This window comes from Oncorhynchus mykiss, chromosome 16, assembly GCF_057628025.1.
Source record: "Oncorhynchus mykiss isolate SJ-2025 chromosome 16, ASM5762802v1, whole genome shotgun sequence".
Taxonomy (NCBI): Eukaryota; Metazoa; Chordata; class Actinopteri; order Salmoniformes; family Salmonidae; genus Oncorhynchus; species Oncorhynchus mykiss.
In genome coordinates this window covers 1,813,434-1,835,883 of record NC_143037.1, presented here as the reverse complement: position 1 = coordinate 1,835,883, position 22,450 = coordinate 1,813,434, and the positions used below count along the sequence as shown (strand labels likewise).

General features: G+C 44.8%; 1 protein-coding gene across 11 annotated transcripts in view; it reads right to left on the bottom strand.

Annotated features, from left to right (window-relative positions):
- Positions 1-22,450, bottom strand: part of arid4b (AT-rich interaction domain 4B) — a 212,280-nt gene that overhangs the window by 5,746 nt on the left and 184,084 nt on the right. For 7 of the 11 annotated variants that reach the window (XM_090201719.1, XM_090201721.1, XM_090201723.1 and 4 more), the window contains 3 exons: positions 14,848-15,027; positions 13,283-13,396; positions 7,257-9,406 (listed from right to left, as the gene is read on the bottom strand). In XM_090201719.1, coding sequence (XP_090057845.1) covers positions 7,968-9,406; positions 13,283-13,396; positions 14,848-15,027 — 1,733 coding nt within the window. In that variant the 3' untranslated portion in view covers positions 7,257-7,967. Of the gene's footprint in view, positions 1-2,460; positions 2,608-7,256; positions 9,407-13,282; positions 13,397-14,847; positions 15,028-22,450 lie in introns of those variants that run through there. The other 4 variants (XM_090201726.1, XM_090201728.1, XM_090201729.1 and 1 more) reach the window with 2 other exon arrangements.

Below are 22,450 nucleotides of genomic sequence, written 5' to 3'. Positions count from 1 at the left end.
ACAACATGGTGGTCAGAAACAACATGGTGGTCAGAAACAACATGGTGGTCAGATGGAGCAGAAACAACATGGTGGTCAGATGGAGCAGAAACAACATGGTGGTCAGATGGAGCAGAAACAACATGGTGGTCAGATGGAGCAGAAACAACATGGTGGTCAGATGATGCAGAAACAACATGGTGGTCAGATGGAGCAGAAACAACATGGTGGTCAGATGATGCAGAAACAACATGGTGGTCAGATGGAGCAGAAACAACATGGTGGTCAGATGGAGCAGAAACAACATGGTGGTCAGATGGAGCAGAAACAACATGGTGGTCAGATGATGCAGAAACAACATGGTGGTCAGATGGAGCAGAAACAACATGGTGGTCAGATGGAGCAGAAACAACATGGTGGTCAGAAACAACATGGTGGTCAGATGGAGCAGAAACAACATGGTGGTCAGATGGAGCAGAAACAACATGGTGGTCAGATGGAGCAGAAACAACATGGTGGTCAGATGATGCAGAAACAACATGGTGGTCAGATGGAGCAGAAACAACATGGTGGTCAGATGGAGCAGAAACAACATGGTGGTCAGATGGAGCAGAAACAACATGGTGGTCAGAAACAACATGGTGGTCAGATGGAGCAGAAACAACATGGTGGTCAGATGATGCAGAAACAACATCGTGGTCAGATGGAGCAGAAACAACATGGTGGTCAGATGGAGCAGAAACAACATGGTGGTCAGATGGAGCAGAAACAACATGGTGGTCAGATGGAGCAGAAACAACATGGTGGTCAGATGATGCAGAAACAACATGGTGGTCAGATGATGCAGAAACAACATGGTGGTCAGATGATGCAGAAACAACATGGTGGTCAGATGGAGCAGAAACAACATGGTGGTCAGATGGAGCAGAAACAACATGGTGGTCAGATGGAGCAGAAACAACATGGTGGTCAGATGATGCAGAAACAACATGGTGGTCAGATGATGCAGAAACAACATCGTGGTCAGATGGAGCAGAAACAACATGGTGGTCAGATGGAGCAGAAACAACATGGTGGTCAGATGATGCAGAAACAACATGGTGGTCAGAAACAACATGGTGGTCAGAAACAACATGGTGGTCAGATGGAGCAGAAACAACATGGTGGTCAGATGGAGCAGAAACAACATGGTGGTCAGATGATGCAGAAACAACATGGTGGTCAGATGGAGCAGAAACAACATGGTGGTCAGATGATGTAGAAACAACATGGTGGTCAGATGGAGCAGAAACAACATGGTGGTCAGATGATGCAGACAGCCACAGTTTTTCCTAGCCACCGTTCTTCTACACCTGCATTGCTTGCTGTTTGGGGTTTTTGTACAGCACTTTGCGACATCAGCTGATGTAAGATGGGCTTTATAAATACATTTGATTGATTGATTGATTAATCTACAGCCACGAGACACCGTGCCTTCAGAAAGTATTCATACCCCTTGACTGATTCCACAGTTTGTTGTGTTACAGCCTGAATTCAAAATTGATTTTTTTTAAATTCACAAATCAACACACAATAGCCCATAATGACAATGTGAAAACATGTTTTAATACATTTTTGCTTTGTTAAGTCAGATGAGGTGCTGCAATGAACAGCAATCTTCAAGTTTTTCCAAGGATTTTCAATGGGATTCAAGTCTGGGCTTCTGCTGGGCCATTCAAGGACTTTAATCTTGTTCTGAAGACATTCCAGCGTTGCTTTGACTTCGCCCCCAGTCTAAGGTCATTTTCACTCTGAAGCAGGTTCTCATCAAAGATTAGCCTTTATTTGTCTCCTTTCATTGTTCCCTGGATCCTTACCAGTCTCCCAGTCCCTGCCGCCGAAAACCATCCCCATAGCATGATGCCGCCACCACCATGCTTCACGGTAATGTTAGACGGGTGACGAGCTGTGCCTGGCTTTCTCCAGACATAGTGCTTTTCATTCAGGGCAAATAGTTAACTCTTTCCCTTATGATCTCAGTCTTTCACGTACAAACTCCAGGCGTTCGGTCATGTGCCCTTTTTTCTTAGGAGTGGCTTCCGTCTCACCACTCACCCATTGGTGAAATGCTCAAGGATTATAATAGCAAAGGGGTCTGAATACTTAGGCAAATTAGATTTCTGTATTTAATTTTCAATAAAAACCTGTTTTCACTTTGTCATGATGGGGTATTGTGATGTCATGATGGGGTATTGTGATGTCATGACGGGGTATTGTGATGTCATGAGGGGGTATTGTGATGTCATGATGGGTGAGATTATCATTTTTTAAATGCGTTTCTAATTCAGGCTGTAAAATGTGGAATTAAGTCAAGGGGTATGAATACTTTCAGGAGGCACTGTACATCTACAGCCACAAGACATACAGGGATAAACTCAAAAAGGTCTGTCGTGGTTCTCAGTCCGGAGTTACAGTACATGGTACATTTTATTTTTGACTCACTCTCTCTCTCCTTCTTCTTGATGCGTTTGCGTCGTCGGTCGATGGAGGCTACCTCAGACTTGAGGGACAGGTAGTGGTTCCTGATGTCCTGCAGCTTCTCCTGGAGGAAGGAGATCCTCTCCAGACTAGACATCTTGTCCAGGTCCGCTAGGTGAGGAGAGAAGAAGAGATATGAAGACCGGTTTCAGCGTGAGTTAGAGTGACAACAACATGTTTTAAAGGCCCAGCGCAGTCCAAAATGAGATTTGCCTGTGTTTTATGTATATTTCCACACTATGAGGTTGGAAAAATACGGTGACATTATGAAAATGACGATAATAAGTGTAAGTGCGGTTTGAAAAGACAACCTGAAATTTCAGCCTGTTTTGGTGGGATGGTGTTTTGGCCTGCCTGGTGACATCACCATGCAATAAATGTGTTAATACACCCAGAGTTCCCAAATCTTTCTGCCAATAACAGCTAGTCTTCCCCTCCCCAATCAGACCACTTCTAGAAAGACCTGGCTAAATTCATGCTTGAGAAACAACATTTAAAAGTCAGGACTCAGTGGGATGGAGATAAACAACATTTAAAATACATGACTCAGTGGGATGGAGAGGAACAACATTTAAAGGAGAGGACTCAGTGGGATGGAGAGGAACAACATTTAAATGAGAGGACTCAGTGGGATGGAGAGGAAGAACATTTAAAATACATGACTCAGTGGGATGGAGAGGAACAACATTTAAAGGAGAGGACTCAGTGGGATGGAGAGAACAACATTTAAAGGAGAGGACTCAGTGGGATGGAGAGGAACAACATTTAAAGGAGAGGAGCAACATTTAAAGGAGAGGACTCAGTGGGATGGAGAGAAACAACATTTAAAGGAGAGGACTCAGTGGGATGGAGAGAAACAACATTTAAAGGAGAGGACTCAGTGGGATGGAGAGGAACAACATTTAAAGGAGAGGAGCAACATTTAAAGGAGAGGACTCAGTGGGATGGAGAGAAACAACATTTAAAATACATGACTCAGTGGGATGGAGAGGAACAACATTTAAAGGAGAGGACTCAGTGGGATGGAGAGGACCAACATTTAAAGGAGAGGACTCAGTGGGATGGAGAAAAACAACATTTAAAGGAGAGGACTCAGTGGGATGGAGAGAAACAACATTTAAAATACATGACTCAGTGGGATGGAGAGGAACAACATTTAAAGGAGAGGACTCAGTGGGATGGAGAGGACCAACATTTAAAGGAGAGGACTCAGTGGGATGGAGAGAAACAACATTTAAAGGAGAGGACTCAGTGGGATGGAGAGAAACAACATTTAAAGGAGAGGACTCAGTGGGATGGAGAGGGACAACATTTAAAGGAGAGGAGCAACATTTAAAGGAGAGGACTCAGTGGGATGGAGAGAAACAACATTTAAAGGAGAGGACTCAGTGGGATGGAGAGGAACAACATTTAAAGGAGAGGACTCAGTGGGATGGAAAGAAACAACATTTAAAATGCATGACTCAGTGGGATGGAGAGGAACAACATTTAAAGGAGAGGGCTCAGTGGGATGGAGAGGAACAACATTTAAAGGAGAGGAGCAACATTTAAAGGAGAGGACTCAGTGGGATGGAGAGAAACAACATTTAAAATACATGACTCAGTGGGATGGAGAGGAACAACATTTAAAGGAGAGGACTCAGTGGGATGGAGAGGACCAACATTTAAAGGAGAGGACTCAGTGGGATGGAGAAAAACAACATTTAAAGGAGAGGACTCAGTGGGATGGAGAGAAACAACATTTAAAATACATGACTCAGTGGGATGGAGAGGAACAACATTTAAAGGAGAGGACTCAGTGGGATGGAGAGGACCAACATTTAAAGGAGAGGACTCAGTGGGATGGAGAGAAACAACATTTAAAGGAGAGGACTCAGTGGGATGGAGAGGGACAACATTTAAAGGAGAGGAGCAACATTTAAAGGAGAGGACTCAGTGGGATGGAGAGAAACAACATTTAAAGGAGAGGACTCAGTGGGATGGAGAGGAACAACATTTAAAGGAGAGGACTCAGTGGGATGAAAAGAAACAACATTTAAAATGCATGACTCAGTGGGATGGAGAGGAACAACATTTAAAGGAGAGGACTCAGTGGGATGGAGAGGACCAACATTTAAAGGAGAGGACTCAGTGGGAAGGAGAGAAACTACATTTAAAGGAGAGGACTCAGTGGGATGGAGAGGAACAACATTTAAAGGAGAGGAGCAACATTTAAAGGAGAGGACTCAGTGGGATGGAGAGAAACAACATTTAAAATACATGACTCAGTGGGATGGAGAGGAACAACATTTAAAGGAGAGGACTCAGTGGGATGGAGAGGAACAACATTTAAAGGAGAGGACTCAGTGGGATGGAAAGAAACAACATTTAAAATGCATGACTCAGTGGGATGGAGAGGAACAACATTTAAAGGAGAGGACTCAGTGGGATGGAGAGGACCAACATTTAAAGGAGAGGACTCAGTGGGAAGGAGAGAAACTACATTTAAAGGAGAGGAGCAACATTTAAAGGAGAGGACTCAGTGGGATGGAGAGAAACAACATTTAAAGGAGAGGACTCAGTGGGATGGAGAGGAACAACATTTAAAGGAGAGGACTCAGTGGGATGGAAAGAAACAACATTTAAAATGCATGACTCAGTGGGATGGAGAGGAACAACATTTAAAGGAGAGGACTCAGTGGGATGGAGAGGACCAACATTTAAAGGAGAGGACTCAGTGGGAAGGAGAGAAACTACATTTAAAGGAGAGGACTCAGTGGGATGGAGAGGAACAACATTTAAAGGAGAGGAGCAACATTTAAAGGAGAGGACTCAGTGGGATGGAGAGAAACAACATTTAAAATACATGACTCAGTGGGATGGAGAGGAACAACATTTAAAGGAGAGGACTCAGTGGGATGGAGAGGACCAACATTTAAAGGAGAGGACTCAGTGGGATGGAGAAAAACAACATTTAAAGGAGAGGACTCAGTGGGATGGAGAGAAACAACATTTAAAATACATGACTCAGTGGGATGGAGATGAACAACATTTAAAGGAGAGGACTCAGTGGGATGGAGAGGACCAACATTTAAAGGAGAGGACTCAGTGGGATGGAGAGAAACAACATTTAAAGGAGAGGACTCAGTGGGATGGAGAGGGACAACATTTAAAGGAGAGGAGCAACATTTAAAGGAGAGGACTCAGTGGGATGGAGAGAAACAACATTTAAAGGAGAGGACTCAGTGGGATGGAGAGGAACAACATTTAAAGGAGAGGACTCAGTGGGATGGAAAGAAACAACATTTAAAATGCATGACTCAGTGGGATGGAGAGGAACAACATTTAAAGGAGAGGGCTCAGTGGGATGGAGAGGAACAACATTTAAAGGAGAGGAGCAACATTTAAAGGAGAGGACTCAGTGGGATGGAGAGAAACAACATTTAAAATACATGACTCAGTGGGATGGAGAGGAACAACATTTAAAGGAGAGGACTCAGTGGGATGGAGAGGACCAACATTTAAAGGAGAGGACTCAGTGGGATGGAGAAAAACAACATTTAAAGGAGAGGACTCAGTGGGATGGAGAGAAACAACATTTAAAATACATGACTCAGTGGGATGGAGAGGAACAACATTTAAAGGAGAGGACTCAGTGGGATGGAGAGGACCAACATTTAAAGGAGAGGACTCAGTGGGAAGGAGAGAAACTACATTTAAAGGAGAGGACTCAGTGGGATGGAGAGGAGCAACATTTAAAGGAGAGGAGCAACATTTAAAGGAGAGGACTCAGTGGGATGGAGAGAAACAACATTTAAAATACATGACTCAGTGGGATGGAGAGGAACAACATTTAAAGGAGAGGACTCAGTGGGATGGAGAGGACCAACATTTAAAGGAGAGGACTCAGTGGGATGGAGAAAAACAACATTTAAAGGAGAGGACTCAGTGGGATGGAGAGAAACAACATTTAAAATACATGACTCAGTGGGATGGAGATGAACAACATTTAAAGGAGAGGACTCAGTGGGATGGAGAGGAACAACATTTAAAGGAGAGGACTCAGTGGGATGGAGAGAAACAACATTTAAAGGAGAGGACTCAGTGGGATGGAGAGGGACAACATTTAAAGGAGAGGAGCAACATTTAAAGGAGAGGACTCAGTGGGATGGAGAGAAACAACATTTAAAGGAGAGGACTCAGTGGGATGGAGAGGAACAACATTTAAAGGAGAGGACTCAGTGGGATGGAAAGAAACAACATTTAAAATGCATGACTCAGTGGGATGGAGAGGAACAACATTTAAAGGAGAGGACTCAGTGGGATGGAGAGGACCAACATTTAAAGGAGAGGACTCAGTGGGAAGGAGAGAAACTACATTTAAAGGAGAGGACTCAGTGGGATGGAGAGAAACTACATTTAAACGACATGACTCAGTGGGAAGGAGAGAAACAACATTTAAAGGAGAGGACTCAGTGGGATGGAGAGAAACTACATTTAAAGGAGAGGACTCAGTGGAATGGAGAGGGCCAACATTTAAAGGAGAGGACTCAGTGGGAAGGAGAGAAACAACATTTAAAGGAGAGGACTCAGTGGGATGGAGAGAAACTACATTTAAAGGAGAGGACTCAGTGGGATGGAGAGAAACTACATTTAAAGGAGAGGACTCAGTGCGATGGAGAGGGCCAATATTTAAAGGAGAGGACCAACATTTAAAGGAGAGGACTCAGTGGGATGGAGAGAAACTACATTTAAACGACATGACTCAGTGGGATGGAGAGAAACTACATTTAAACGACATGACTCAGTGGGATGGAGAGGGCCAACATTTAAAGGAGAGGACCAACATTTAAAGGAGAGGGAGGACCAACATTTAAAGGAGAGGACTCAGTGGGATGGAGAGAAACTACATTTAAACGACATGACTCAGTGGGGTGATTCTGACTACAATGCTAAACAACACAGTGTGCCGCATGTCAATTCTCTCTCTCTGTGAGGTCACACAGAGATTTACATCTAGTAAGCAAGTCTACTTGTACAGCGGGACGTAAATGGGATGGTACATGAGAATTCCTGTAGCTAGCGTATATCTGGAGGGGTTGGTGAGGCTGTCGTTGGTATCGAACCAAACTATCCAGATACACTGGAGTTACACGAAGCAACTGTCATGCAATTTTAGTTGCAGTTTGCAAGTGACATCACAAGCAACTTTGCTTTTACATGAAGCGACTCAAAACGCGACTGAAATTGCACGCAACAGCCAATCAAATTGAAACGGATTCTGTCATGTTTGAGAATTCTAAACTCACCCCATGTTGTTGTGCTGCATTACATCGTGGTTTCACAAATTATTTGCTTATCCACCCGTTTGGTTATTGTAACAGCATGGATATAGACAAAATGCAGCCTGTACAATTTAGCTAGCTAGCCAAAATGACATTGTAAACACCAACACAGCTAAATGAGCTAGCAAGGAATTAAACAATTGTTAGCTAGCTAGCGAGATCGCACAGTTCATGGTGAACAATTTCAGTTGAAACTATATGGTGCTCTCTATGGTAAGAGTGATCTCTATGGTTAGGGTGCTCTCTATGGTGAGAGTGATCTCTATGGTTAGGGTGCTCTCTATGGTAAGAGTGATCTCTATGGTTAGGGTGCTCTCTATGGTGAGGGTGCTCTCTATGGTGCTCTCTATGGTGAAGGTGCTCTCTGTGGTGCTCTCTATGGTGCTCTCTATGATGAGGGTGCTCTTTATGGTGCTCTCTATGGTGAAGGTGCTCTCTGTGGTGAGGGTGCTCTCTATGGTGCTCTCTATGGTGAAGGTGCTCTCTGTGGTGCTCTCTATGGTGCTCTCTATGATGAGGGTGCTCTTTATGGTGCTCTCTATGGTGAAGGTGCTCTCTGTGGTGCTCTCTATGGTGCTCTCTATGATGAGGGTGCTCTTTATGGTACTCTCGATGGTAAGGGTGCTCTCTATGGTGAAGGTGCTCTCTATGGTGCTCTCTATGGTGAGGGTGCTCTCTATGGTGAGGGTGCTCTTTATGGTACTCTCTATGGTAAGGGTGCTCTCTATGGTAAGGGTGCTCTCTATGGTGAGGGTGCTCTCTATGGTGAAGGTGCTCTCTGTGGTGCTCTCTATGGTGAGGGTGCTCTCTATGGTGCTCTCTGTGGTGAGGGTGCTCTCTATGGGGAAGGTGCTCTCTATGGTGCTCTCTATGGTGAGGGTGCTCTCTATGGTGCTCTCTGTGGTGCTCTCTATGGTGAGGGTGCTCAATATGGTGCTCTCTGTGGGGAAGGTGCTCTCTATGGTGCTCTCTATGGTGAGGGTGCTCTCTATGGTACTCTCTGTGGTGCTCTCTATGGTGAGGGTGCTCAATATGGTGCTCTCTGTGGCGAGGGTGCTCTTTATGGTGCTCTCTATGGTGCTCTCTGTGGCGAGGGTGCTCTTTGTGGTGCTCTCTATGGTGCTTTCTGTGGCGAGGGTGCTCTCTATGGTGCTCTCTGTGGCGAGGGTGCTCTTTATGGTGCTCTCTATGGTGCTCTCTGTGGCGAGGGTGCTCTTTGTGGTGCTCTCTATGGTGCTTTCTGTGGCGAGGGTGCTCTCTATGGTGCTTTCTGTGGCGAGGGTGCTCTCTATGGTGCTCTCTGTGGCGAGGGTGCTCTTTATGGTGCTCTCTATGGTGCTCTCTATGGCGAGGGTGATGGTGCTCACGCTCCCGGTGATGTTCCCGATTGTGAAGATGGTGATGGTGGTCAGGGTCACCATGCTGCTTGTGGTACTTCTGGCTGGATGGAGTGGTGCGTCCCTGTCCCAGGCCGGGACACTTGGGCGAGATGGACCCCTTCATGTCTGCTGCACCATGGGTCTTGGAGACTGAAGACCTGGCTGTGCTCTCGCCCAATGACTGGTCTTCACTGTCACTGCTGTGGGCTGTAGGGGGGAGGATGAGGACACCGAACAGAAGGAAGATATTAATTAGCTACAAGTGTATTTGTCATTTCAACAACTCATACAAGTAGATGAATTGCTTGTGCTTGGAGAATTGTTAGAACGAACAGAAGACGTACTTCTATAAAAGAACAACTGGTTCTACAGATTCTATAAAAGAACAACTGGTTCTACAGCTTCTATAAAAGAACAACTGGTTCTACAGCTTCTATAAAATAACAACTGGTTCTACAGCTTCTATAAAAGAACAACTGGTTCTACAGCTTCTATAAAAGAACAACTGGTTCTACAGCTTCTATTAAAGAACAACTGGTTCTACAGATTCTATAAAATAACAACTGGTTCTACAGCTTCTATTAAAGAACAACTGGTTCTACAGCTTCTATAAAAGAACAACTGGTTCTACAGCTTCTATAAAAGAACAACTGGTTCTACAGATTCTATAAAAGAACAACTGGTTCTACAGCTTCTATAAAAGAACAACTGGTTCTACAGCTTCTATAAAATAACAACTGGTTCTACAGCTTCTATAAAATAACAACTGGTTCTACAGCTTCTATAAAATAACAACTGGTTCTACAGCTTCTATAAAATAACAACTGGTTCTACAGCTTCTATAAAAGAACAACTGGTTCTACAGATTCTATTAAAGAACAACTGGTTCTACAGCTTCTATAAAATAACAACTGGTTCTACAGCTTCTATAAAAGAACAACTGGTTCTACAGCTTCTATAAAATAACAACTGGTTCTACAGCTTCTATAAAAGAACAACTGGTTCTACAGCTTCTATAAAAGAACAACTGGTTCTACAGCTTCTATAAAATAACAACTGGTTCTACAGCTTCTATAAAATAACAACTGGTTCTACAGCTTCTATAAAAGAACAACTGGTTCTACAGCTTCTATAAAAGAACAACTGGTTCTACAGCTTCTATAAAAGAACAACTGGTTCTACAGCTTCTATAAAATAACAACTGGTTCTACAGCTTCTATAAAAGCACAACTGGTTCTACAGCTTCTATAAAATAACAACTGGTTCTACAGCTTCTATAAAAGAACAACTGGTTCTACAGCTTCTATAAAAGAACAACTGGTTCTACAGCTTCTATAAAAGAACAACTGGTTCTACAGCTTCTATAAAAGAACAACTGGTTCTACAGCTTCTATAAAAGAACAACTGGTTCTACAGCTTCTATAAAAGAACAACTGGTTATACAGCTTCTATAAAAGAACAACTGGTTCTACAGCTTCTATAAAAGCACAACTGGTTCTACAGCTTCTATGAAATAACAACTGGTTCTACAGCTTCTATAAAATAACAACTGGTTCTACAGCTTCTATAAAAGAACAACTGGTTCTACAGCTTCTATAAAATAACAACTGGTTCTACAGCTTCTATAAAATAACAACTGGTTCTACAGATTCTATAAAAGAACAACTGGTTCTACAGCTTCTATAAAATAACAACTGGTTCTACAGCTTCTATAAAATAACAACTGGTTCTACAGCTTCTATAAAAGAACAACTGGTTCTACAGCTTCTATAAAAGAACAACTGGTTCTACAGCTTCTATAAAAGAACAACTGGTTCTACAGCTTCTATAAAAGAACAACTGGTTCTACAGCTTCTATAAAATAACAACTGGTTCTACAGCTTCTATAAAATAACAACTGGTTCTACAGCTTCTATAAAAGCACAACTGGTTCTACAGCTTCTATAAAATAACAACTGGTTCTACAGCTTCTATAAAAGAACAACTGGTTCTACAGCTTCTATAAAAGAACAACTGGTTCTACAGCTTCTATACAAGAACAACTGGTTCTACAGCTTCTATACAAGAACACCTGGTTCTACAGCTTCTATAAAAGAACAACTGGTTCTACAGCTTCTATAAAAGAACAACTGGTTCTACAGCTTCTATACAAGAACACCTGGTTCTACAGCTTCTATAAAAGAACAACTGGTTCTACAGCTTCTATAAAAGAACAACTGGTTCTACAGCTTCTATAAAAGAACAACTGGTTCTACAGCTTCTATAAAATAACAACTGGTTCTACAGCTTCTATAAAAGCACAACTGGTTCTACAGCTTCTATAAAAGAACAACGGATTCTACAGCTTCTATAAAAGAACAACTGGTTCTACAGCTTCTATAAAAGAACAACTGGTTCTACAGCTTCTATTAAAGAACAACTGGTTCTACAGCTTCTATAAAAGAACAACTGGTTCTACAGCTTCTATAAAAGAACAACTGGTTCTACAGCTTCTATACAATAACAACTAGTTCTACAGCTGATCTTCCTGTGGTTCTGATCATTTCAGATGCCAGAAGGAGAGAGCAATAGGAGAGGTAGGAAGCCAGTCAGGGGCCATGTGTATCATGCATCTCAGAGTGCTGATCTAGGATCAGGTCCCCCCCCCCTATCAATATAATCTTATTCAACTCCTACTCTAAAATGCATAATACATACTGGCCAAATTCACCAGCCCTAGCATAGGCCTCAGATTCACCAGCCCTAGTGTAGGTCTCAGATTCACCAGCCCTAGTGTAGGCCTCAGATTCACCAGCCCTAGTGTAGGCCTCAGATTCACCAGCCCTAGTGTAGGCCTCAGATTCACCAGCCCTAGTGTAGGCCTCAGATTCACCAGCCCTAGTGTAAGCCTCAGATTCACCAGCCCTAGCGTAGGCTTCAGATTCACCAGCCCTAGTGTAGGCCTCAGATTCACCAGCCCTGGCGTAGACCTCAGATTCACCAGCCCTAGTGTAGGCCTCAGATTCACCAGCCCTAGTGTAGGCCTCAGATTCACCAGCCCTAGTGTAGGCCTCAGATTCACCAGCCCTAGTGTAGGCCTCAGATTCACCAGCCCTAGCGTAGGCTTCAGATTCACCAGCCCTAGTGTAGACCTCAGATTCACCAGCCCTAGTGTAGGCCTCAGATTCACCAGCCCTAGTGTAGGCCTCAGATTCACCAGCCCTAGTTTAGGCCTCAGATTCACCAGCCCTAGTGTAGGCCTCAGATTCACCAGCCCTAGTGTAGGTCTCAGATTCACCAGCCCTAGTGTAGGCCTCAGATTCACCAGCCCTAGTGTAGGCCTCAGATTCACCAGCCCTAGCGTAGGCTTCAGATTCACCAGCCCTAGTGTAGGCCTCAGATTCACCAGCCCTGGCGTAGACCTCAGATTCACCAGCCCTAGTGTAGGCCTCAGATTCACCAGCCCTAGTGTAGGCCTCAGATTCACCAGCCCTAGTGTAGGCCTCAGATTCACCAGCCCTAGCGTAGGCTTCAGATTCACCAGCCCTAGTGTAGACCTCAGATTCACCAGCCTAGGAGATTCAACAGCCCTAGTGTAAGCCTCAGATTCACCAGCACTAGTGTAGGCCTCAGATTCACCAGCCCTAGTTTAGGCCTCAGATTCACCAGCCCTAGCGTAGACCTCAGATTCACCAGCCCTGGCGTAGACCTCAGATTCACCAGCCCTAGTGTAGGCCTCAGATTCACCAGCCCTAGTGTAGGCCTCAGATTCACCAGCCCTAGTGTAGGCCTCAGATTCACCAGCCCTAGCGTAGGCCTCAGATTCACCAGCCCTAGCGTAGGCCTCAGATTCACCAGCCCTAGCGTAGGCCTCAGATTCACCAGCCCTAGCATAGGCCTCAGATTCACCAGCCCTAGCATAGACCTCAGATTCACCAGCCCTAGCGTAGGCCTCAGATTCACCAGCCCTAGTGTAAGCCTCAGAGTCACCAGCCCTAGCGTAGGCCTCAGATTCACCAGCCCTAGCGTAGACGTCAGATTCACCAGCCCTAGCCCTAGCGTAGGCCTCAGTAAACTAGTGGGTACTGTCACTCTCTTCCTTACCAGTTTTTCTGTTATTGTTCTTCTTGGGAGGCACTGAGCTCTTTCTGTTTGGCTTGGGTTTCTTTGCTGCTCCACCTGCCTGCTGTTCCTTCTGACGCTTGTGACTGGCAGACACTGGAAGGTGAAGACAGGAGGACTGTGAGAACATGATGCTAGTTTTGTCAGAGAGAGTAGAGAGAAGAACAGGAGAGTATGGTGACTCAGTCCCTTCAAATAAATACTTTATTCCCAAAGTGGGAGACTGAGGCAGAGAGACGGTGCCCGATGTGTATCTGAATCCCCAACAGACGGTGCCCGATGTGTATCTGAATCCCCAACAGACGGTGCCCGATGTGTATCTGAATCCCCAACAGACGGTGCCCGATGTGTATCTGAATCCCCAACAGACGGTGCCCGGTGTGTATCTGAATCCCCAACAGACGGTGCCCGATGTGTATCTGAATCCCCAACAGACGGTGCCCGATGTGTATCTGAATCCCCAACAGACGGTGCCCGATGTGTATCTGAATCACCAACAGACGGTGCCCGGTGTGTATCTGAATCCCCAACAGACGGTGCCCGGTGTGTATCTGAATCCCCAACAGACGGTGCCCGGTGTGTATCTGAATCCCCAACAGACGGTGCCCGGTGTATATCTGAATCCCCAACAGACGGTGCCCGATGTGTATCTGAATCCCCAACAGACGGTGCCCGGTGTGTATCTGAATCCCCAACAGACGGTGCCCGATGTGTATCTGAATCACCAACAGACGGTGCCCGGTGTGTATCTGAATCCCCAACAGACGGTGCCCGGTGTGTATCTGAATCCCCAACAGACGGTGCCCGGTGTGTATCTGAATCCCCAACAGACGGTGCCCGGTGTGTATCTGAATCCCCAACAGACGGTGCCCGGTGTGTATCTGAATCCCCAACAGACGGTGCCCGGTGTGTATCTGAATCCCCAACAGACGGTGCCCGGTGTGTATCTGAATCCCCAACAGACGGTGCCCGGTGTGTATCTGAATCCCCAACAGACGGTGCCCGATGTGTATCTGAATCCCCAACAGACGGTGCCCGATGTGTATCTGAATCCCCAACAGACGGTGCCCGATGTGTATCTGAATCACCAAGCACTTCAGTAACTTTCTGTAATCTGTTGAAATAAAACTAGATGGAGAAGAAGTCCTCTGTAAAGGTATGACCTATGTACCCATTTGAATCGCCCTGCTTTGGTTCAAAATTACATACAACCATCATATGAACAGGCATTTTTGAGCACATCTACAATGTAAATTGTCTAATGTAGGCTATTGGACAGAAGTCTTTACCTATACTAGTACCATACAAGGCTAACAGAAAGCTTTCAAATATTGTAACAGGAACAAACTCTTATTTATTTTGCCAATTGTATCTGTCAGGCATTTCCGTACTTACCTTTGGCTTTGTGTTCAGTGTTAGCTGAGGTTCTGTACCTTTGGCTTTGTGTTCAGTGTTAGATTAGGTTCTGTACCTTTGGCTTTGTGTTCAGTGTTAGATTAGGTTCTGTACCTTTGGCTTTGTGTTCAGTGTTAGATTAGGTTCTGTACCTTTGGCTTTGTGTTCAGTGTTGTCGTGCCGACTGCTACTACTGAGCTCCAGACTGCAGGTAGAGTTGGAGTGGCTGTGAGAGGAGGACAGGCTACCTGGACCGTCTAGGAGGGAGACTTTACTCTGCGAAGAGGGGGATCCTGCCCCCCCATGGTGGTGGGGCTCTCCCTGCTCCTGGTCTGGAAAAGAACAACTTCATTGATGCATACGAGACAGAAATCGGTCTTCTGACCAAAACCCCTCACAATTGCTTTCCACCGCTGCTGACCCTGTTCCTCTCAACGTGTGTGTGTCTGGGGGTGTTGGGAAAGGCCGTTCTAACCCAATGGACAATAAAGTTGTGTTGTATTGAACCCATCCAAAACACACACACACACACACACACACACACACTCACACACACACACACACACAGTGCATTCAGAAGGTTTTCACCACACAGTGAGTTACAGTGCATTCAGAAGGTATTCAACACACAGTGAGTTACAGTGCATTCAGAAGGTATTCAACACACAGTGAGTTACAGTGCATTCAGAAGGTATTCACCACACAGTGAGTTACAGTGCATTCAGAAGGTATTCACCACACAGTGAGTTACAGTGCATTCAGAAGGTATTCACCACACAGTGAGTTACAGTGCATTCAGAAGGTATTCACCACACAGTGAGTTACAGTGCATTCAGAAGGTATTCAACACACAGTGAGTTACAGTGCATTCAGAAGGTATTCACCACACAGTGAGTTACAGTGCATTCAGAAGGTATTCACCACACAGTGAGTTACAGTGCATTCAGAAGGTATTCACCACACAGTGAGTTACAGTGCATTCAGAAGGTATTCAACACACAGTGAGTTACAGTGCATTCAGAAGGTATTCACCACACAGTGAGTTACAATGCATTCAGAAGGTATTCACCACACAGTGAGTTACAGTGCATTCAGAAGGTATTCAACACACAGTGAGTTACAGTGCATTCAGAAGGTATTCACCACACAGTGAGTTACAGTGCATTCAGAAGGTATTCACCACACAATGAGTTACAGTGCATTCAGAAGGTATTCACCACACAGTGAGTTACAGTGCATTCAGAAGGTATTCACCACACAGTGAGTTACAGTGCATTCAGAAGGTATTCACCACACAGTGAGTTACAGTGCATTCAGAAGGTATTCACCACACAGTGAGTTACAGTGCATTCAGAAGGTATTCACCACACAGTGAGTTACAGTGCATTCAGAAGGTATTCACCACACAGTGAGTTACAGTGCATTCAGAAGGTATTCACCACACAGTGAGTTACAGTGCATTCAGAAGGTATTTACCACACAGTGAGTTACAGTGCATTCAGAAGGTATTCACCACACAGTGAGTTACAGTGCATTCAGAAGGTATTCAACACACAGTGAGTTACAGTGCATTCAGAAGGTATTCACCACACAGTGAGTTACAGTGCATTCAGAAGGTATTCACCACACAGTGAGTTACAGTGCATTCAGAAGGTATTCAACACACAGTGAGTTACAGTGCATTCAGAAGGTATTCACCACACAGTGAGTTACAGTGCATTCAGAAGGTATTCACCACACAGTGAGTTACAGTGCATTCAGAAGGTATTCAACACACAGTGAGTTACAGTGCATTCAGAAGGTATTCACCACACAGTGAGTTACAGTGCATTCAGAAGGTATTCACCACACAGTGAGTTACAGTGCATTCAGAAGGTATTCACCACACAGTGAGTTACAGTGCATTCAGAAGGTATTCACCACACAGTGAGTTACAGTGCATTCAGAAGGTATTCAACACACAGTGAGTTACAGTGCATTCAGAAGGTATTCAACACACAGTGAGTTACAGTGCATTCAGAAGGTATTCACAGCCCTTCACTTTATTGTTGTGTTACATCCTTCATTTAAAATTTATTAAATTTAGATGTTTTTGGTCACCGGACCATGATTTTAAAAGTAGAATTATGCTTTACAAATTCATACAAAATGAAAAGCTGAAATGTCTTGAGTCAATAAGTATTCAACCCGTTTGTTATGACAAGCCTAAATAAGTTCAGGAGTAGAAATTTGCTTAAAAAGTCACATAATAAGTCACATAAAAACTCACTCTGTGCGCAATAATAGTGGTTAACATGATTTACGAATGACTACCTCATCTCTGTACTCCACAAATACAATTATCTGTAATGTCCCTCAGTCGAGCAGTGAATTTCAAACAAAGATTTAACCACAAAGAACGGGGAGGTTTTCCAATGCCTCACAAAGAAGGGCTCCTATTGGTACATGGGTAAAAAAAAATAAAAGCAGATATTGAATATCCCTTTGAGCATGGTGACGTTATTAATTACACTTTGGATGGTGTATTAATACACCCAGTCACTACAAAGATACAGGCCTCATTCCTAACTGTTACGTTCCCCAGATTATGTGTTGTAGTTTGTGTATTTGCATGTGTTTATTTCAGGAAATGGCTTCCTGAAATCCCTCAAGCAGCTGATTGGTCGACTCCAGGGCTATATAAAGCCAGTGTTCTGTTCAGGAGGGAGATTTTGCTGGAGGTTGATTTGCTGGGGGTTCATTGCTGGGAAGTCATTGCAGAGCGATTGAATGTGATAGAGGTTGATTTTGCTGGGAGTTCATTGCTGGGAAGTGGTATGTTTTGTGAGTTTGTTGCTCAGGTAGAGCTTATTTGATGTCCTTTGTTTCTTAGTTTGTTTGTGAAATTTTTTAATATCCTGTTTCATTTGTTCCCAGGGGAGAAGGGGAAGGCACCTAGGGAGTGCATAGGCAAGAAGCCCGCGGGCATACATATACCCGTAGTATATTCATTGTCTAGGCACAATAGGTAAGACCTGGGCGGACCACCCCCTGTATTTTGGTTAGGGCACCAGGTGGTGCTAAATTTGGTAAGTAGTGGGTAGGCAGGTAAGATAGGAGAGGGGGGGGGGCTTTGAGATTTACTTTCTTTGCTTTGGTTCCGTCCAGCCCCTTTTCCCCATATTACCGTGTACAGGAATAAAGTCCTTGTAAACGGTACCACATTCTGCCTGTTGTCATCCTTACTCACGCCTACAGTCCATACCTCTTTCACTTCACGGAGAGTTTAGTTGTAGCAGGGTGTTGCGTTCCCTCTTCATAGAGGGACACTAACTCAGTTGCCGGAGAGGAAGGAAACTGCTCAGGGATTTTCACCATGAGGCCAATGGTGACTTTAAAACAGTTAAGGAGTTTAATGGCTGTGATAGGAGAAACTTGAGGATGGATCAACAACTTTGTAGTTACTCCACAATATTAACATAAATGACAGAGTGAAAAGGAAGCCTGTACAGAATACAAATATTTGAAAACATGCATCCTGTTTGCAACAAGGCACTAAAGTAAAACTACAACAAATTTGGCAAAGCAATTCATGTTTTGTCCTGAATACAAAGTGTTATGTTTAGGGCAAATCCAATACAACACATTGAGTACCACTCTTCATATTTTCAAACATAGTGGTGGCTGCATCATGTTATGGGTATGCTTGTACTCAATAAGGACTGGGGATTTTTTCAGGATAAAAAAAGAAACGTAACAGTGCTCAGCACAGGCAAATCCTTGAGGAAAACCTGGTTCAGTTTGCTTTTCACCTGTGAGATGAATTCACCTTTCAGCAGGACAATAACCTAAAACACAAGGCCTGCTGCCTCAGTTTGTATGGTGGCAATTTGCATATACTCCAGAATGTATATGCAAATCAGATGAATTGCAAATAATTGCAAAGTCCCACTTTGCCATGCAAATGAACTGAATCCCCCCAAAACATTTCCACTGCATTTCAGCCCTGCCACAAAAGGACCAGCTGACATCATGTCAGTGATTCTCTTGACAAGGCTGGAGATCACTCCGTCATGCTGATTGAGTTTGAATAACAGACTGGAAGCTTCAAAAGGAGGGTGGTGCTTGGAATCATTGTTCAACCTCTATCAATCATGGTTACCTAAAGGGAAACACGTGCCATCATCATTGCTTTGCACAAAAAGGGCTTCACAGGCAAGGATATTGCTGCAGTAAGATTGCACCTAAATCAACCATTTATCGGATCATCAAGAACTTCAAGGAAAGCGGTTCGATTGTTGTGAAGAAGGCTTCAGGGCGGCCAAGAAAGTCCAGCAAGCGCCAGGACCGTCTCCTAAAGTTGATTCAGCTGTGGGATCGGGGCACCACCAGTACAGAGTTCGCTCAGGAATGGCAGCAGGCAGGTGTGAGTGCATCTCAATGCACAGTGAGGCGAAGACTTTTGGAGGATGGCCTGGTGTCAAGAAGGCCAGCAACGAAGCCACTTTACTCCAGGAAAAACATCAGGGAGAGACTGATATTCTGCAAAAGGTACAGGGATTGGACTGCTGAGGACTGGGGTAAAGTCATTTTCTCTGATGAATCCCCTTTCCGATTGTTTGGGGCATCCGGAAAAAAGCTTGTCCTGAGAAGACAAGGTGAGCGCTACCATCAGTCCTGTGTCATGCCAACAGTAAAGCATCCTGAGACCATTCATGTGTGGGGTTGCTTCTCAGCCAAGGGACTGGGCTCACTCACAATTTTGCCTAAGAACACAGCCATGAATAAAGAATGGTACCAACACATCCTCCAGGAGCAACTTCTCCCAACCATCCAGGAACAGTTTGGTGACAAACAATGTATTTTCCAGTATGATGGAGCACCTTGCCATGAGGCAAAAGTGATGACAAAGTGGCTCGGGGAACAAAACATTGATATTTTGGGTCCATGGCCAGGAAACTCCCCAGACCTTAATCCCATTGAGAACTTGTGGTCAATCCTCAAGAGGCGGGTGGACAAACAAAAACCCACAAAATCTGACAAACTCCAAGCATTGATTATGCAAGAATGGGCTGCCATCAGTCAGGATGTGGCCCAGAAGTTAATTGACAGCATGCCAGAGCGGATTGCAGAGGTCTTGAAAAAGAAGGATCAACACCAGAGCGGATTGCAGAGGTCTTGAAAAAGAAGGATCAACACTGCAAATATTTGCATCATCTTCATGTAATTGTCAATGAAAGCCTTTGACACGTATGAAATGCTTGTAATTATACTTCAGTATTCCATAGTAACATTTGATAAAAATATCTAAAGACACTGAAGCAGCAAACTTTGTGGAAATTAATATTTGTATCATTCTCAAAACTTTACACGACTGTACATGGAGACTCCATGAGGGATCTGATCAGAACAGACCTCAACACCTACTACATGGAGACTCCATGAGGGATCTGATCAGAACAGACCTCAACACCTACTACATGGAGAATCCATGAGGGATCTGATCAGAACATACCTCAACACCTACTACATGGAGAATCCATGAGGGATCTGATCAGAACATACCTCAACACCTACTACATGGAGACTCCATGAGGGATCTGATCAGAACAGACCTCAACACCTACTACAGCTCCCCTACTGTATTGGCCCTGCTGGGATCAGGTGACCACCAGTGAACCGAGCAAAGCGGAAGGAAATGGAATCCAGAGCGGGGCGACGGTGTCTCAAGAGAGAACGGAAGCCCTAGCCTGGTGTCTGATGATCACAGGCTGGTCAGCTGTCTACCATGCAGAGAAAATTGGATGAAAAGTTGGATATCTTCAACATACAAACGGTCCTTGACGTAAGTATGCCCACACACATTTTAAAATCAGCCATTGCTGAAGGAACAACTAAAAGCGGCCACCAAAGAAAAGGCAAAACATATTTTACAGATGGGGGGGGACTGAGAAATGGAGAAAGAAAATGAATCTGATGGGCAAAGATTTACTTCTAGACAAATAAAATGCAAGAACTCCGAAAGAAGAATCCAGAAGATTGGAGGGACATCATCAACAAAGAGCTTGGTCTATGAAAATCCTCTGGAAGAAGATATAGATTGACGGTGTGGAATACTGGGGGGTCAGGCTGTTCCAGTTGGAACCAACTCCACTAATACTGGGTGGTCAGGCTGTTCCAGTTGGAATCAGCTCCACTAATACTGGGTGGTCAGGCTGTTCTAGTTGGAACCAGCTCCACTAATACTGGGTGGTCAGGTTGTACTAGTTGGAACCAGCTCCACTAATACTGGGTGGTCAGGCTGTTCCAGTTTGAATCAGCTCCACTAATACTGGGTGGTCAGGCTGTTCCAGTTGGAACCAACTCCACTAATATTTGGGTGGTCAGGCTGTTCCAGTTGGAATCAGCTCCACTAATACTGGGTGGTCAGGTTGTGCTAGTTGGAACCAGCTCCACTAATACTGGGTGTCAGGTTGTTCTAATACTGGGTGGTCAGGCTGTTCCAGTTGGAACCAGCTCCACTAATACTGGGTGGTCAGGCTGTTCCAGTTGGAACCAGCTCCACTAATACTGGGTGGTCAGGCTGTTCCAGTTGGAACCAGCTCCACTAATACTGGGTGGTCAGGCTGTTCCCGTTGGAACCAGCTCCACTAATACTGGGTGGTCAGGCTGTTCCAGTTGGAACCAACTCCACTAATACTGGGTGGTCAGGCTGTTCTAATACTGGGTGGTCAGGCTGTTCCAGTTGGAACCAGCTCCACTAATACTGGGTGGTCAGGCTGTTCCAGTTGGAATCAGCTCCACTAATACTGGGTGGTCAGGCATACCTGACATGATGACTCCTTGCTGTCCCCAGTCCACCTGACTGTGCTGCTGCTCCAGATTCAACTGCTCTGTCTTATTATTATTCGACCATGCTGGTCATTTATGAACATTTGAACATCTTGACCATGTTCTGTTATAATCTCCACCCGGCACAGCCAGAAGAGGACTGGCCACCCCACATAGCCTGGTTCCTCTCTAGGTTTCTTCCTAGGTTTTGGCCTTTCTAGGGAGTTTTTCCTAGCCACCGTGCTTCTACACCTGCATTGCTTGCTGTTTGGGGTTTTAGGCTGGGTTTCTGTACAGCACTTTGAGATATCAGCTGATGTACGAAGGGCTATATAAATAAATTTGATTTGATTTGATTTTTGGTCAGGCTGTTCCAGTTGGAATCAGCTCCACTAATACTGGGCTGTCAGGCTGTTTCCGTTGGAACCAGCTCCACTAATACTGGGTGGTCAGGCTGTTCCCGTAGGAACCAGCTCCACTAATAGTGGGTGGTCAGGCTGTTCCCGTTGGAACCAGCTCCACTAATACTGGGTGGTCAGGCTGTTCCAGTTTGAATCAGCTCCACTAATACTGGGTGGTCAGGCTGTTCCCGTTGGAACCAGCTCCACTAATACTGGGTGGTCAGGCTGTTCCAGTTGGAACCAGCTCCACTAATACTGGGTGGTCAGGCTGTTCCAGTTGGAACCAGCTCCACTAATATTGGGTGGTCAGGCTGTTCCCGTTGGAACCAGCTCCACTAATACTGGGTGGTCAGGCTGTTCCAGTTGGAATCAGCTCCACTAATACTGGGTGGTCAGGCTATTCCCGTTGGAACCAGCTCCACTAATACTGGTTGGTCAGGTTGTTCTAATACTGGGTGGTCAGGCTGTTCCAGTTGGAACCAGCTCCACTAATACTGGGTGGTCAGGCTGTTCCAGTTGGAATCAGCTCCACTAATACTGGGTG